This window comes from Schistocerca serialis, chromosome 1 (assembly GCF_023864345.2).
Source record: "Schistocerca serialis cubense isolate TAMUIC-IGC-003099 chromosome 1, iqSchSeri2.2, whole genome shotgun sequence".
NCBI classification, from domain to species: domain Eukaryota; kingdom Metazoa; phylum Arthropoda; class Insecta; order Orthoptera; family Acrididae; genus Schistocerca; species Schistocerca serialis.
Genome location: NC_064638.1, coordinates 740,395,344 through 740,410,209, shown reverse-complemented (window position 1 = coordinate 740,410,209; position 14,866 = coordinate 740,395,344). Strand labels below are relative to the sequence as shown.

Here is a 14,866-nt window from a genome sequence, read left to right as displayed (position 1 = left end):
GTCCCCACACCTTTTACTGAACAGCCCTATGGTATCATCCTTCCAAATCCGCACCTCCATGTCATCTGCGTCATGCCATACCTCACCAGCTCCAACACCCGTCTGTGTGTGTGTGTGTGTGTGTTTTACCAAAGTTCTCATTCCCTTTTGTGTGTGCCCGTTGTCAACTTGACACTTCTAATTTTCAGTGAGTGGTCTCCTTTACTCCTGAATTAAGGCCTTGTGAAAGGAACCATCCCAGCATTCACTTTAGCAACTTGGGATAAACTGTGGGAAACTCATTGCTCAGCATATGGTTAGAAAACAAAACAAAATGTAACAAGGGGCTAACATGATGCACAAGAAGTGTGATGAGTGATATGACTAGAATATAAAACTGTTATATTACCTTTCCAAAAATAAGATCACTTTATTACATATCTGAAAAATATAAACACACAAACACCCACTTACACTACATCCATCATTACGTTTCTTGCAACTGATTTCCTACTCTGGGGAGGTTATTGCACTGCATCTGAGGTGGAGAAAAGAGAAAACATCATTGTAGCAACACTTCTCAGCAAAGTATGTCTTTAACTTTGTTCTAAAAGCTGTTTCCATCTCTAACATTGTTATGTATGTTGACATTGCATTACAAGGAATGACACCAAAGTGGCTCACATAGGTTTGAGAATGAGCTGTCCTTTGTATGCTCTATGGAGGGCGTACAGTTGCAAATGTTATAACCTCTTGTCATGAGCACACATTTGTTTATGTAAAAGAAGGGTATAGTAAGCATGCACAACTTTTTGAATTGGGCTTGCAATGAGTCATAGGTGACAAAATTCAGATAGTCCTTTTCTGCAATGTAAAAATTTCATTTAATCTATTATTAATTTTACCCCAAAAAGCTAATTCATAAGCTACAAGAACTGGAAGTAACAATAGTAAGCCTTTCTATTAACTTCTGAGGGGCATACTTTTGGAATGAGTCTCAAAGCAAAAGATGTTGAATCGAATCTCTGGGAGAATTGTGCTACATAGTTTTTCCAGTTTGTCTTGATCAATGTACGCTCCTAAAAGCTTTGAATGTAAAATAAATCAAACTACTCCTAATTCATTTCTGCCTTTTTATCTCGCATATATGAAGGAGCAGACTGATGATGATCCACAGCTGTATTAAATATTATGGAACTTATTCACGAATTTCAAATTCATTTGACTTCAGCTGTAGTAGGTATAGATACACAATCTATTATTGACACATGAAAGTGTCTTGGTCTGGCACAAGTTTTTGTGTCTCTCCTGTAGAGTGTATATCTATAGCTAGTACAACTGACATCAAATGAATTCTCAATATGCGAATAAGTTTCCTAATATTTAAAACCTGTGGATCGTCAGCAATGTCTGTTCCTTCAGACATGCAAAATAAAATAGTATTACATGTCTAGATGAGCTAAAAACAATGCTAATAACATTGCTGTCTCCCTGTTGTGGGAGCCCCATGATGTACCAGTATTAGGGGATGTAGATGGTGTGGCATATGGAAGTTTGAATTGGTCTAGGGGCTGTGCATGTATAGCTCAAGTGTTTTCAAGATTCAAGAGTTCATGATTAGCTGCAAATCCAGGTTTGAGTCCTGAGAATCTGTGACAGTGACACTGAGGAAAAGGGATAGTGTGAATGAGGAGAGAGAGCAGCAGTGAGAAAGAATGAATGAGATAGTAGCTGTGAAAGAGAGCAAGAGGGAGGGAGCAACAGTGAGAGGAGACAGTAGTAATAGTAGTAGTAATAGTAGGACAGAATGAAGGTGACTGTGGGTCTAAGACAGGAAACAATGACAGTTAAGAGACGCAGAATGAGATAATAAGAATGTGTTGGTCTGAATGAGTGTGCAAGCATGGGCAATTTGGAGTGGATGGGTATGAATGGCTTACAGTGATGGCCTAATGAGTGTGAGGGAGTTACAGTTATGGGAGCTGGTGGGAGTGAGAGGTTAGTCACATATTGAAACTGGCATGAATATATTCGATTGACAAAGTTTGTGGGAAAAGGTGCAGTGAGACAGCTGGTTTATAGTTACAGAAAGAAGAGTGACACACATTGTTTTCATTGTCTTGGGATACCTTATACCTAGTTACTTCTTGTAGCAAACAATTGAAAATCCTGTTGTTATTTTTATTAATGATTTCTGTGACATGTTTCTACTGTTATTATGAAGCACATTTCTAAGCACAAATTTAACTGCATTGTTATCTTAAGACCCAGTGCCCGTCATCTCAAACCTTAAGCATATGTGTGTGTGCCAGTAAAATATTTGTTCAATTATTTTACTTTCCTAACCATATCTGGTGGTTCCTTGTACTGTTACAGATAAAGTGTAGTGTTACATGCAGTGTAATGCTGTGTGCAAGTGATTGCTATTTGTAATTACTATCTCTGGCACAGTCTCTGACTTATGTTTCCTCATTTGTTTTTATGCTGTTCTGTTGTTTAATTTTCTAATAAAGGCATCGTATGAGTTACGGTGTGTTTTTATGTTGCAATTAAGTAAATACAACTAGTCCTGCAACACAGACATGTCGTAAGAGATTAAAAGTTCGTTAGTTGATTGCTTTTACTACTTGCCAATTTTAAAATTTACATTGAAATCATCTTGCATTTCTCTGCTGTTTTGAAGGGGTGGGCAGTATGTTAAAAGGAGCTTCATATTTTCTAAAGCAAAGAAAAATTAACTGTTGATGATGTGTAATAACAGTTATCTTTTTTGCTATTTCACAAGGATTGTATTCAGTCTTTCTCAATGCATTTCATCTGTTTTAGTTTTCTAACAAATACACATGCTCCACCAAGTGTATAGTTTTGCCTACAGAAGCAGCTTCTCATTTCAGAATCTGTAACTGTAGGAGTGCTTGATTCTGTTTCCCTCAATCATTGTTTATTGGTGCAAAGAACTTGGACTTCCTTACGAATGTCATTTAGAAGTATTTTTAATTCACCCTTTATCTTTTTAAAATTTGTACTTTTTGTGCAGGAATGTTAAAGAATCTATTCAATCTATGCCTTCCCCTCCGCTCATCTTAGTAATTTTTTAGTGCTGTTTGACACAAGAAACACCTCCAAATGTGGTTGAAGTATTGCTCTTCTCTCATGTGCTGGTCATTACCACTTGCACTGGTGGTTGCCTTCATACTGGTTGTTTTGATTCTGATGTTTATACCGCTGGTGCTATTATCTGCTTTCCGCCTAAAACTGCTCTTGTTCTCCTATCTCTAACAACAGGAATTTGATCATTGGTGACCTGAGATCCACTTAGGTTCTCAGGATGTCTTGCGAGAAGATGTATGTGTTTTTGGAATCCTTAGTCATTGAGTTAGCATGGAGGAAGTCATTATGTTTGAGACATCACATTGTACGTAGGTTCATAATGTGTTGCAAGATTTTACATTAGCTGACTGTCACTAATACTGAAAAGGAGTTTTTCAGGTCACTTCTGCTACCCTTCTTGCAGAAGGGCATGAGCTTTGCTTTCTTCCAGTCTCCAGACACAGTCTTTTGTATGAGTGTTCTACGTTATATTATGGTTAATAGAGGGCCTAGTTCAGTTATCAATTGCATATAGAACCTGGCAGGGATTTAACTTTGACATGGTGCCTTGTTCAGTTTTATCAGTTTCAATTCTTTCTCAGTGCCAGAGACACTATCTGTATCACTCACCTTCACAGTGTTGTGAAAATTAAACTGGTAGGGCCTACAGTACCTCTGACCTTTCTTTGTAAAGGAAAATTTGAAAATGACATTCAGCATTACAGCATTTGCTACTCTCTCCTCAATTTTGATTCCTGCTGCACCCAAGTGCCTGGCCACAAACTGTGTTACTTAACATATGACAAGAATTTAGATTGATTATATAAGAGGTTTTTTGATAAAATTCTGCTGCACTAGGGTTCACACTTTTAGTATTTATATCTCTATAACTCTAAATTTATTGAACACATTGAGCATTAGTTATTATTTCTTTAAAAATTGTTTTGCAAAGACCGTATACCATGTAGCATCCTTCCCATCATGACTTTTTCCCCAGATAATACATTTCCAGTGCTTAGTCAACTATTTTATAACCTTAAGCCATAACTCTACATGCTTGTGGCCAAAGGTAAATGTTATTAGTTCTTCCTTGAAACATGACAGTTCTGTTTGTCAAGCTGAATGAACAAACAATTTTTTATATTTCTTTCAGTTGTCCTTTAGGTTATCATTATCTGTACAACTGCCTCATTTTCACTGATACCAGTTTCAGTGTGAACATCCTCAAAGAGTTTCACCCTATTTGTTTGCAGTAGATCTGATGTATGTAATATGTAATACATTGTATGTAAGCCAGCTGTCTTGTTTCTTCATTTCTGGTGATGAGGTGTTTTGTGGAGTCATGCGGAGTAGCATCCATTTAAAACAGGAACAGTGTGTCCATTGTCATTTTGGCTTCACAACCATCGAGCAGAAAGAACAGCATGAAACTTATAGTGTTTTGCTTTGTTGTTGTATGTGAATGCCACGATGGGCAGTACTGTATTCTATTCTCTCTGTCTGACATGAACATACATTGGAAGCACAACTACCAAAGTCTAATTGTAGCATTCTGGGAGGCCATTCTTCTGTGAGTGGTTGGGAGTTGCCATCCTGTGGAGGGTGTCACAACATGAAATTATATGTGACACTAGTCTTGATAGCAAAACTTTGCCACAATCAGAGATCATCATACACGGTGCTCCGTGATGTCTTCTGCAAGGAACATTTCAATTACCAGAGCTTCAGCCGTAAGCACAGTTTTGGTGACACTGTAGCAGGTCAGGTAGTAAATGGAGACTATATCCATCAATTCTCATTTGTCAACTTCAGGAATCTCCCCAAGAGGTCGTTTTCAAACCAGTGAAAAGGCACAGCTGCAGTCTGAATTGGTATCATGTGCACCACTGGTAATAGTGGCACATGCCTCTGTCACTGGCATTCCGTACATTAGCTCACACAGTGTCTTGATAGATCACAATACACCTGACTTGATACATGTGTCTGATTCTGTCTAGAGTCTGTATGAATCTCTGGTGACCTGATGTTGGACAGTCGTGAAAAGCCTCCTTCAAGGCCACTACAGTTTTCATCAATGCATGATATTCGCTCTGTCAGCAACATCATCATTTAATGCAGCAATGACTGAGGTTTCGTACATGATGCTTTGTGCTGCCAAGGTTTCCTTGAAAAGCAGGTGGCTTTGTTGTTGTTTGCATCCATTTTTGTATACCTCTGTGATGTCATACTCCCAAAGCCGCAGTACATATCTCTCCAGTTGACCCAATGGATCTTCAGGCTAGTCAATCAACTTAGAGGATGGTGGCCCAACACAACAGTAAATGGTTTGATCAATAGATATGGCTGGCACTTGTGGATGGCCCAAACAACTGCAAGGCAGTCTTTCACGGTTGTAGCGTAGTTCATCTCTGACTTGGAGAGTACTCTGGAAGCATAAACTACCACCATTTCAGCACTTTCTTAAATTTATACTAGAACTGCACCTATCCCATACCTGCTAGTGTCAATGTGAAGTTCTGTCTTGGCATTCTCATTACACAGTGCTAGAACTGGGAAAGATGCCAGTACCTCCATAAGGACAAGGAATGAACTTCCTTGCACCTTGTTGCAGGAAAACTTGGTGCCTCTCTGCAGTAGTTCTTGCAAGGGACATGCCTTGATACAGAAGCCCTTTATGAATCGGCAGTAGTACAAGCACTTCCAGAGAGAGCTTTACACACATCAAATGAACCAAGGAGTCAGAAAATCAATGACTGCTTTTATTTTCTCTGGATTGAGACCAAATCCATTGCCCTTAACTAGGTGCCCCAAGATTTTTATTTGTTGGATGATGTAGGGCCACTTTTTTGGATTCATACAAAGCCCTGCAATCTAAACGCACTTCAGCATTGTTGACAGGCTGATTACATGTTCTTCAGATAGGCTGCTTAGATGTTCTTCAGCTGTATTTTATGGAGGTGGTGTTGTACAGCTTTAATGAATGTTAAGAGATGCATAATGCAATACACGACTATATATCTTATTAGAGACAATTGATTTCGGTCTAGGATCAGACCATCGTAGGATCCCCTGTACCAAAGAGGAACAAAAACACATATAACAAAGTGTCTACTGTTATAGTATGCAGCTGTTATGTAAAACACACACACACACACACACACACACACACACACACAAATGCAACTCAGTTGTGGCTTCATCTGCCAAAGGCTGCAGTCATGTGTGTGAGAGCTGCGTTTGCGGGTGCAGTTATGGCAGATTGGGGCATGACCTCTTCCAGGGTACAAGAATGGACTTCATCCCACAGGTTGAATATAATCATTGGCAAATGGAGCGGTTGTGATGGTTGAAGTCTTGGGGCATGATTGTTATTGAACATTCGTCTTCTTTCTGTGAAGCAGTACACAGCATATCCAGGGCATCCGCAGTTGAAACAAACTGGAATATTATTCTCTGTCCTCCAAATGTCTGCTCTTTGATGGTGCATTACATTTGACAGAGGAGTTGGTTGTATTGTGTTGGTTTTACTTGCATTGGTCACAACCTGGATTGTCATGTGGTGGCTGTAGCCCAAGTTTGAGTTGGCAGAGTCCTTTCTTCATAGCACATTCAACTGGTGGATGAGATTGGTGCTGAAGATTGATGCACCTCTTCTTTGACATTCTCCATTACTTGCTGATATATGGGGTCAACATTCATGGCATCTATCTCTTGTATTCTTGCTCTTATATTTCTGGCTGCTATAAACTACTCTACCTCTTCTCTTACTACTTAGTCCATGGGAGAGGCAAGGTCATGGTGCTCTTCCATAACTGCAACAGAGACCACTTTTGGGACTCGATCATACCTCTTTTGTCTGACTCTTTCTGTTGAACTGCCTTTACTAGTGCCAGTTGATGAATTCCTCTGCTGTTGTGACATTCTTTATGAGAAGAGCTTAGTACAATTCTTCTTCATCTCCTTTCATCAAATATGAGATTTTATTGGGTTCTGTCAAATTTGGATTCACAATGTTGCACACATCCCAAACATTCTCTATAGACTGTGTCATTTCACCATGATGTTGAGCCCTGTTCTTCACTTGTTTTTCTGCTAAGTGGACTTGCTGTAGATTTTCATTCATTCATTTCAGGCTGGAATTTGTCCCTGTCATTGTCTATACAGGGGCGATGTTCTTGAGGATAATATTATGGAAATGGAAGAGGAGGTAGATGAAGATGAAATGGGAGATATGATACTGCGTGAAGAGTTTGACAGAGTACTGAAAGTCCTAAGTCGAAACAAGGCCCCGGGAGTAGACAACATTCCATTAGAGCTACTGACAGCCTTGGGAGAGCCAGTCCTGACAAAACTCTACCATCTGATGAGCAAGATGTATGAGACAGGCGAAATTCCCTCAGACTTCAAGAAGAATATAATAATTCCAATCCCAAAGAAAGCAGGTGTTGACAGATGTGAAAATTACTGAACTATCAGTTTAATAAGTCACAGCTGCAAAATACTAACGCAAATTCTTTACAGACGAATGGAAAAACTGGTAGAAGCCGACCTCGGGGAAGATCAGTTTGGATTCCGTAGAAATGTTGGAACATGTGAGGCAATACTGACCTTACGACTTGTCTTAGAAGAAAGATTAAGGAAAGGCAAACCTACGTTTCTAGCATTTGTAGACTTAGAGAAAGCTTTTGACAATGTTGACTGGAATACTCTCTTTCAAATTCTGAAGGTGGCAGGGGTAAAATACTGGGAGCGAAAGGCTATTTACAATTTGTATAGAAACCAGATGGCAGTTATAAGAGTCGAGGGGTGTGAAAGGGAAGCAGTGGTTGGGAAGGGAGTGAGACAGGGTTGTAGCCTATCCCCGATGTTATTCAATCTGTATATTGAGCAAGCAGTAAAGGAAACAAAAGAAAATTTCGGAGTGGGAATTAAAATTAAAATCCATGGAGAAGAAATAAAAACTTTGAGGTTCGCCGATGACATTGTAATTCTCTCAGAGACAGCAAAGGACTTGGAAGAGCAGTTGAACAGAATGGACAGTGTCTTGAAAGGAGGGTATGAAATGAGATGAACATCAACAAAAGCAAAACGAGGATAATGGAATGTAGTCGAATTAAGTTGGGTGATGCTGAGGGAATTAGATTAGGAAATGAGACACTTAAAGTAGTAAAGGAGTTTTGCTATTTGGGGAGCAAAATAACTGATGATGGTCGAAGTGGAGAGGATATAAAATGTAGACTGGCAATGGCAAGGAAAGCGTTTCTGAAGAAGAGAAATTTGTTAACATTGAGTATAGATTTAAGTGTCAGGAAGTCGTTTCTGAAAGTATTTGTATGGAGTGTAGCCATGTATGGAAGTGAAACATGGATGATAAATAGTTTAGACAAGAAGAGAATAGAAGCTTTCAAAATGTGGCGCTACAGAAGAATGCTGAAGAGTAGATGGGTAGATCACATAACTAATGAGGAGGTATTGAATAAAATTGGGGAGAAGAGGAGTTTGTGGCATATCTTGACCAGAAGAGGGGATCGGTTGGTAGGACATGTTCTGAGGCATCAAGGGATCACCAATTTAGTACTGGAGGGCAGCATGGAGGGTAAAAATTGCAGAGGGAGACCAAGAGATGAAGACACTAAACAGATTCAGAAGGATGTAGGTTGCAGTAGGTGCTGGGAGATGAAGAAGCTTGCACAGGATAGAGTAGCATGGAGAGCTGCATCAAACCAATCTCAGGACTGAAGACCACAGCAACAACAACAACATTGAGCTTCTCCTCATTCTTCTCGAGCCATTGCTGGGCTGTGCCATCTAAGTAACGGTACACATTTGCCTGTTGTATTTGGTGACTTAGTCATATCATGTCATATCCTGACCAGCCCCTCTGGAAAACATTGACGGATGCCTGATGCACAGCTGACTTACTGTTGGCTTGAAATTCATTGGTCTCCTGAATGTATGGAACAATGGAATGATGTACTGCTTCTGTTCCAGTTCTTGCCCATGTCAGTGATGGATTTTATATTGCCTAATTGGAGATACAGTGATGTAGATATTTTGAAGTACCCAATTATCCACCAAGCAGTGTCGCACCATAACCACAATCGAGCCCAAATCTGAAAGCAGGGTCCTCAGTAAAGTACCAAACTTAGCACAGAAGCCATCAACTTACAGCCAGAACAGAATTCCTGGTTGCGGAGTGCTGCTTTTTATTCAGACATAGAATATTCCAAAATATGCAAATGTTACAACATAAGAAATTTCAGGAACTGTCTGGAAATCATAAAAATTAAGTAACAAATATTTACTGGTGATGTGGTTTGAACTGGTGATCCACAGCACGCTAACCACTACTCCACAACACATGCAGTACAGCTTGAAACAATCTTCCACTTCCATTTCGCATACGTTCATATGTGCTCACATTTACCAAAAAAGCTTACTTCTATCAATTTTGGGTTTTAGTCTGTCTTCCGCATCTAGTATTACGTGAGCTCCATGCTGTTTAGCTGTGCTCCATATTCTGCCACTTTACTGCAAGTAGCTCACTGGTTGATCTCTAGGATTTAAAAATTCTTATTTGTGGACAGCAGTTCCGTGTGTATCACATTAATACTTCAGAGTCTCTTACAGCTGCCATTATCAGGACTGGATGGAGTGCTGGCTAATAAAAAAAATAAAAAAAATAAAAAAATGTGTTTATAAAAATGAAACAAACCTCATGTGCACCCCTTATAGAATCAGCTATGTTGTAGAAGTACCTGATGGAAATCGCTTTGTTTATGCTTTCCGCATTTAAAGCACACATTAAAAATGTTTTTTAGTGTGTAATTATGTCTTCTCTTTGTAAGTATTAGTGCATTCTTGTGAATCAATGTTGTCCCTGTAATAGGAGAAACGTGAATATGGACCAGGAATACGAAGATCACCTATTATATTGGCAAATCCTGATCGGGACTCTGTGCCAGAAAAAAATAAGCAGCCAACACAACAGCAGCATCAAACGACAATTATTCTTCGAAACAGGGAGGGTAGCTCATTTCCTACCCAGCGACCCAGTTCCAGCAATGCTGTAAGGTATGAATTTTTTGTAACAACAGTCACCAATACAGCATTGTCCTGTTTGAAGCAACTGATGTAGATTTGAATATTTGTTATTTATTTTTTCATTGAGTTTTTTTTGTTACATTTATTTAACTTTACAAAATGAATAATATTCTGTTATAATGATTAATTTAATTTCCTAAGTTCACGTTGGAAGAAAGTCATTAGTAGTGTAGTGTTTCAAGAATAATTTCCATGCAAATTCTAGAATCACTCGGCCTTCCACTGTCTCAAACACACAATATTTTAGATGGGAGTGGGAGAAAGGAACCATATCTGCTGCACGTCACATGTCTGTGTGTGTGGGTGTGAAATCAGGCTTGAGCAAAAGGTCGACGTGGTGGTTGAACGGCACTGACAAGTACTTGTCGGTTGGTCCATGGAAGCTGTAATGAAAGCACATGGCAGCATCAAGGAACTGTGTTATTGCTGTTTTGTAACTGTGGCTATTGTTAGTGATGAAAGAACAATTTAGTGAAAAAAGATTTTTAGTAACTTTTATCTTGGACTTGCTGGAGGCAAGACATATTTTACGATATGTTTGTAGTAGAGACATGGTTGTTAAGCGAACTCTTTTCTAAATGGACTTAAATCTGTTTCTAATGTGAGATGATACGAGTTACTTACAAGAAATTAAATTTTATGTGCGACGTGTGAATTTTGTTCTTATTAAGCTCGTTTGCACATACACTTCACACGCTTTTAGTCATAAAAAATGTTAGAACATGGTGACTGGTGAAAAAAGACTTGAAAAACAGGAATTTTAAGACCAAAAACAAGAAAGGTGGATGTTGTATGTTGTCATAGCAACCAAACCAAACGTGATAAAGAATTTGCTCTGAGACATCAGAACATGACCAATTATTCACAAGAAAAAATTTGAATTGAGAAATAGTGAAGAAGATTCCAGTGTGTTTCTCTAAGAACAAGTACGCTGAGATCACTCTGATTAAGATGATCTGGTGTAGGAAGTATACAGCTGTCACATGCATCGTGGGGACGCAGATGCGGAAACCAACATGTGATGCCACCGGCAACAGTTGCTGTTCACCGGTGCTGACCTGCTTTCACTTCCGCTCACTGACACCTACATGGAAACCAACAACCGACGCCGCCAGCACCAACTGCTTTTCACCGGTCCTGACCTGCCATCATATCCGCTCACCTAAGCTGTGAGAATTCTACGCTGGGTGAGCGCAAAACGGAACTTTAGTACCGTAGAAAGAAGTGATACAAACCATTTAATGGACTTCATTAGTCTAGTTATTACACTTAGAGTTAATTTTTAAATGCTCACTAGGTCTGAAGTTTGTAAAATCATGGGTCATGTTCAGCAAATTGGAGAGGCGTCAGAACCGGCCAGGTCTATGAGAAATACTAAAGAAGGGCATGACTGGTCTGAATTAGTAAATCTAATCAAAGCTCAGAGTATATAATTAAGCTTACTGAATTGTTGATTAAATGATCAAAGCAAAACTTTAAATGCTAAGTTAGATGACCAGAGTCAGCAGTCAAATGCTCAGAATGAAACTCTAAGAAAAAAATAGGTTTGATAGATTCTAGTTTAAATGCTCAGAGTGAAATTGTAAATAACCAGAGTGACACCTTGAATAGTCAAGCAACAAATCTAAGTTTGTTAAATACCAAAGTGGACTCACAGAGCAAAGAATTTGGTAATCTATGCGAAGGGATGGATGCTTTAATGACTGAATTTGACACCTTAAATAGTAAAGTAGAGGATTTGAAATTAACACTTAGAGAAGGAATTAACCAATACCTTGGATATTCAATAAATCAACTGTTCACTGACTTTAATCACAAACAGAATGATCAATTTCAGAATTTGACAAAAAAATTAGAATTTGATATTGGGGAAAAATGTAATATGATCGAATCCGAAATTAATGAAAAGTTGGGATCATTTGAAAATGTATGTAACATTAAGTTTAATACAGTAAATTAGGGATTGAATACTTTAAAAGAGAGTATTGAAAAGCAAGATAAGTTAATGCCAATAATCCAATCGCAAATTACAGGTGTAAGTACTCGAGTAAATAATGTAGAAAGAAGCTTCCTAGAGAAGGTAGCAAACTCTGATATAGTAAATATAAGTAGTTTGGAGGAACGATTTGAAGGGGTTATAGATTGAGAAGTCACCAAGAGAATAACATCTGAGAACATGTCGCCTATTGTTTCTTCTGAACTTTCAGATACCCGAAAGGTTATAGGTGACTTGTAGGAAGAATTTAAACTTATCCAGGACAAAGTGGAAAAATGGGTAACTTCGTCCAATGTTGTGTTAACCAGTGAAGTAGTTAATGATTTGCAATGGGGAGTGAATTCAGGGTTATCAAGAGAATTCCCTAAATTCAAACCCGATGGAGATGTGCACCCAACACATTTATTGAAGAGGTTTAACCAAGCTTTGCCAAAAAATTGGGAGGACTCTAAAAAGTTTGAATTTGCTGTGGCTTACCTTCTAGGAGAAGCATCCGAATGGGGAACCATAAATATTGAGAACTTTTCCTCTTGGGGAGATTTTCAAAAGAAATTTGAAGAGAAGTATTGGTCTGCAAGTGCTCAAGTGAAGTTAATATTAGGTCCATGGGATCCGGGCGGAGGCATTTATCCCCCAGGGAAATTCTGAGTTAACGGGCAGAGTGATGATAGTTGGATCCTGAGTTGTTTTTGGTGTTTCTTCCAAAATAGTTTTCCCACACTGAATTCCCTTCAAATCTTAAACTATTCTGTCATCTATTTCTAAAATCTTAAACTATCGAATAATCTTATTACCTAGAAAACTGGATATGACTACAACTTTCGAGAATCACAGAATAAGGAAGAAAGTGATCTATAGAAATGAAGTGAAATGAATAGAGTATCTTATATGTGTGTAAAATATAATATAATGTGAAGAGCTAAATAATTATTTTACAGTAGCATATAGATTTTTATATTTTGTATAGAATATTTGATACTTTTTATGAGATGTGATGTAAATGGGAGGGTTTGTATCAATTTTGAAAGGGGTGGGTATTGTAAAGCATGATTTACACCAACAGATAAATCATTACTAACACAAAACACACAGACAGACAACCCTCGCAAACAAGTGTGCCTGATTCTACACCATTTGGCGTTTCCATTGGGTTGCTACCTTCTGCGGATCCGGGTAAGAATAGGCCCGCGGTATTCCTGCCTGTCGTAAGAGGCGACTAAAAGGAGTCTCCAACATTTTGGCTTTTCTGTGATGGTCCCCTCTTGGGTTTGATCTCCACTTTTTCTAAATTTCTGTTGATAGTGCGTGCCATTTGGAGAACGATGCCTTACGTGGTGTTCTTTGTTTGTCCATCATGCGCTGAGATCTTGCATGCTGCTTATTGTCATGTGGCGGGCTTGACCCCTCAGTCTTGTAGGTTGCCTACTTCTCGTCTCTTGCGCCGTACCATCCTTTACGCCTCCAATAATTCTGGACCGTTTTGGCACCCGAAATCCAGTGCAGTAGCCAGTCCATTGTGGTGAGGTTGTCCAGTACCCTCTTGGTGGTAGCCCCCTGACAACACAGGGATTGCACTGCTGCAATCTCCCCACATATGCCAAGGAGTAGGTGCCCATCCTTTCTGGAGCACCGGGACTCCCGGCAATGGCCATCCCACCAGGTTGCCCTTGCTGCGGCTAGGTGGCGCTTGTGGGGAGAGCCCCTGATCGGAGTGGGTGGCTTCAGAGAGGATGACCCGCAATGAAATGGGTTAAATCGACTCAAGCTGGTGGTCGCTCGGCTCCAGCAGTCTCGGAGCACTTACAAAATGAATTGGATACTGTGACCTATGATTCTCGAGCGTGCCCCTCCCTGTCCACACCTTGGGAGGGCTGTAGGGCGACTCGGTCTCGTGAGCCGTATTCGCCTCTGTACCTAGTTTGCTGCAGGACTGATGCAGAGACCTTTCAGGCAATGAAGCCCCAATTTTTCATAGACCACCTTGAAGATAGATTTGAGGAAGCGGCGATGCTGTCTAAAATGTGCAGTGGGGCGATTTTGATCCAACCGGCCTCCCCAGCCCAGTTGCAGGCGTTGCTCGACTGTGACAAGCTGGGTGATATCCCAATCTCAATTACTCCCCATAAAAGCTTTAACTTGGTCCAGGGTCTTATTTTCCACTGTGACCTCCTTTTGCAGTCAGATGAGGAGTTACGTGTCAACTTAGAGTGAAGAGGTGTTCACTTTGTCTGGTGCTCGCGTAGGGGACCCAAAGATTTTTTGAGGGTGACTCGTTGCCTGAAAAGGTCAAGGTGATGGTTTACAGTTGTGACGTGAAACTATACGCCCCTCCCCCTATGGGCTGCTTCAATTGTTGGAAGTTTGATCACATGTCTTCTCATCGTATTTCCAGCGCCACATGCAGGGATTGCGGTCGTCCTCTGCACCCAGGCACTCCATGTGTACCACATTCCACTTGTGTCAACTGTAGGCTGCACCACTTCTCCTGCTCGCCTGACTGCCCTGTTATACATAAGGAGCGACAAATCATGGAAATAAAATTTCTGGACAGGCTCACCCATCAGGATGCAAAGATGAAATATGAATGACTTCATCCTGTGCAGATGGCTACATTGTATGCTGCGACTGCAACTTTGTTGCCCCCGGTGGCGACAGCTCTCCTTGCGGGATGCTGTTTCTTCTGGCACTCCCAAGGTA

At 39.9% G+C, this 14,866-nt stretch overlaps 1 protein-coding gene across 1 annotated transcript in view; it reads left to right on the top strand.

The window, feature by feature from the left end:
• The window catches only part of LOC126481844 (nonsense-mediated mRNA decay factor SMG9), a 94,960-nt gene that overhangs the window by 889 nt on the left and 79,205 nt on the right, over positions 1–14,866 (top strand). The window contains exon 2 of the mRNA XM_050105807.1: positions 9,959–10,143. Coding sequence (XP_049961764.1) covers positions 9,959–10,143 — 185 coding nt within the window. The remainder of the gene's footprint in view (positions 1–9,958; positions 10,144–14,866) is intronic.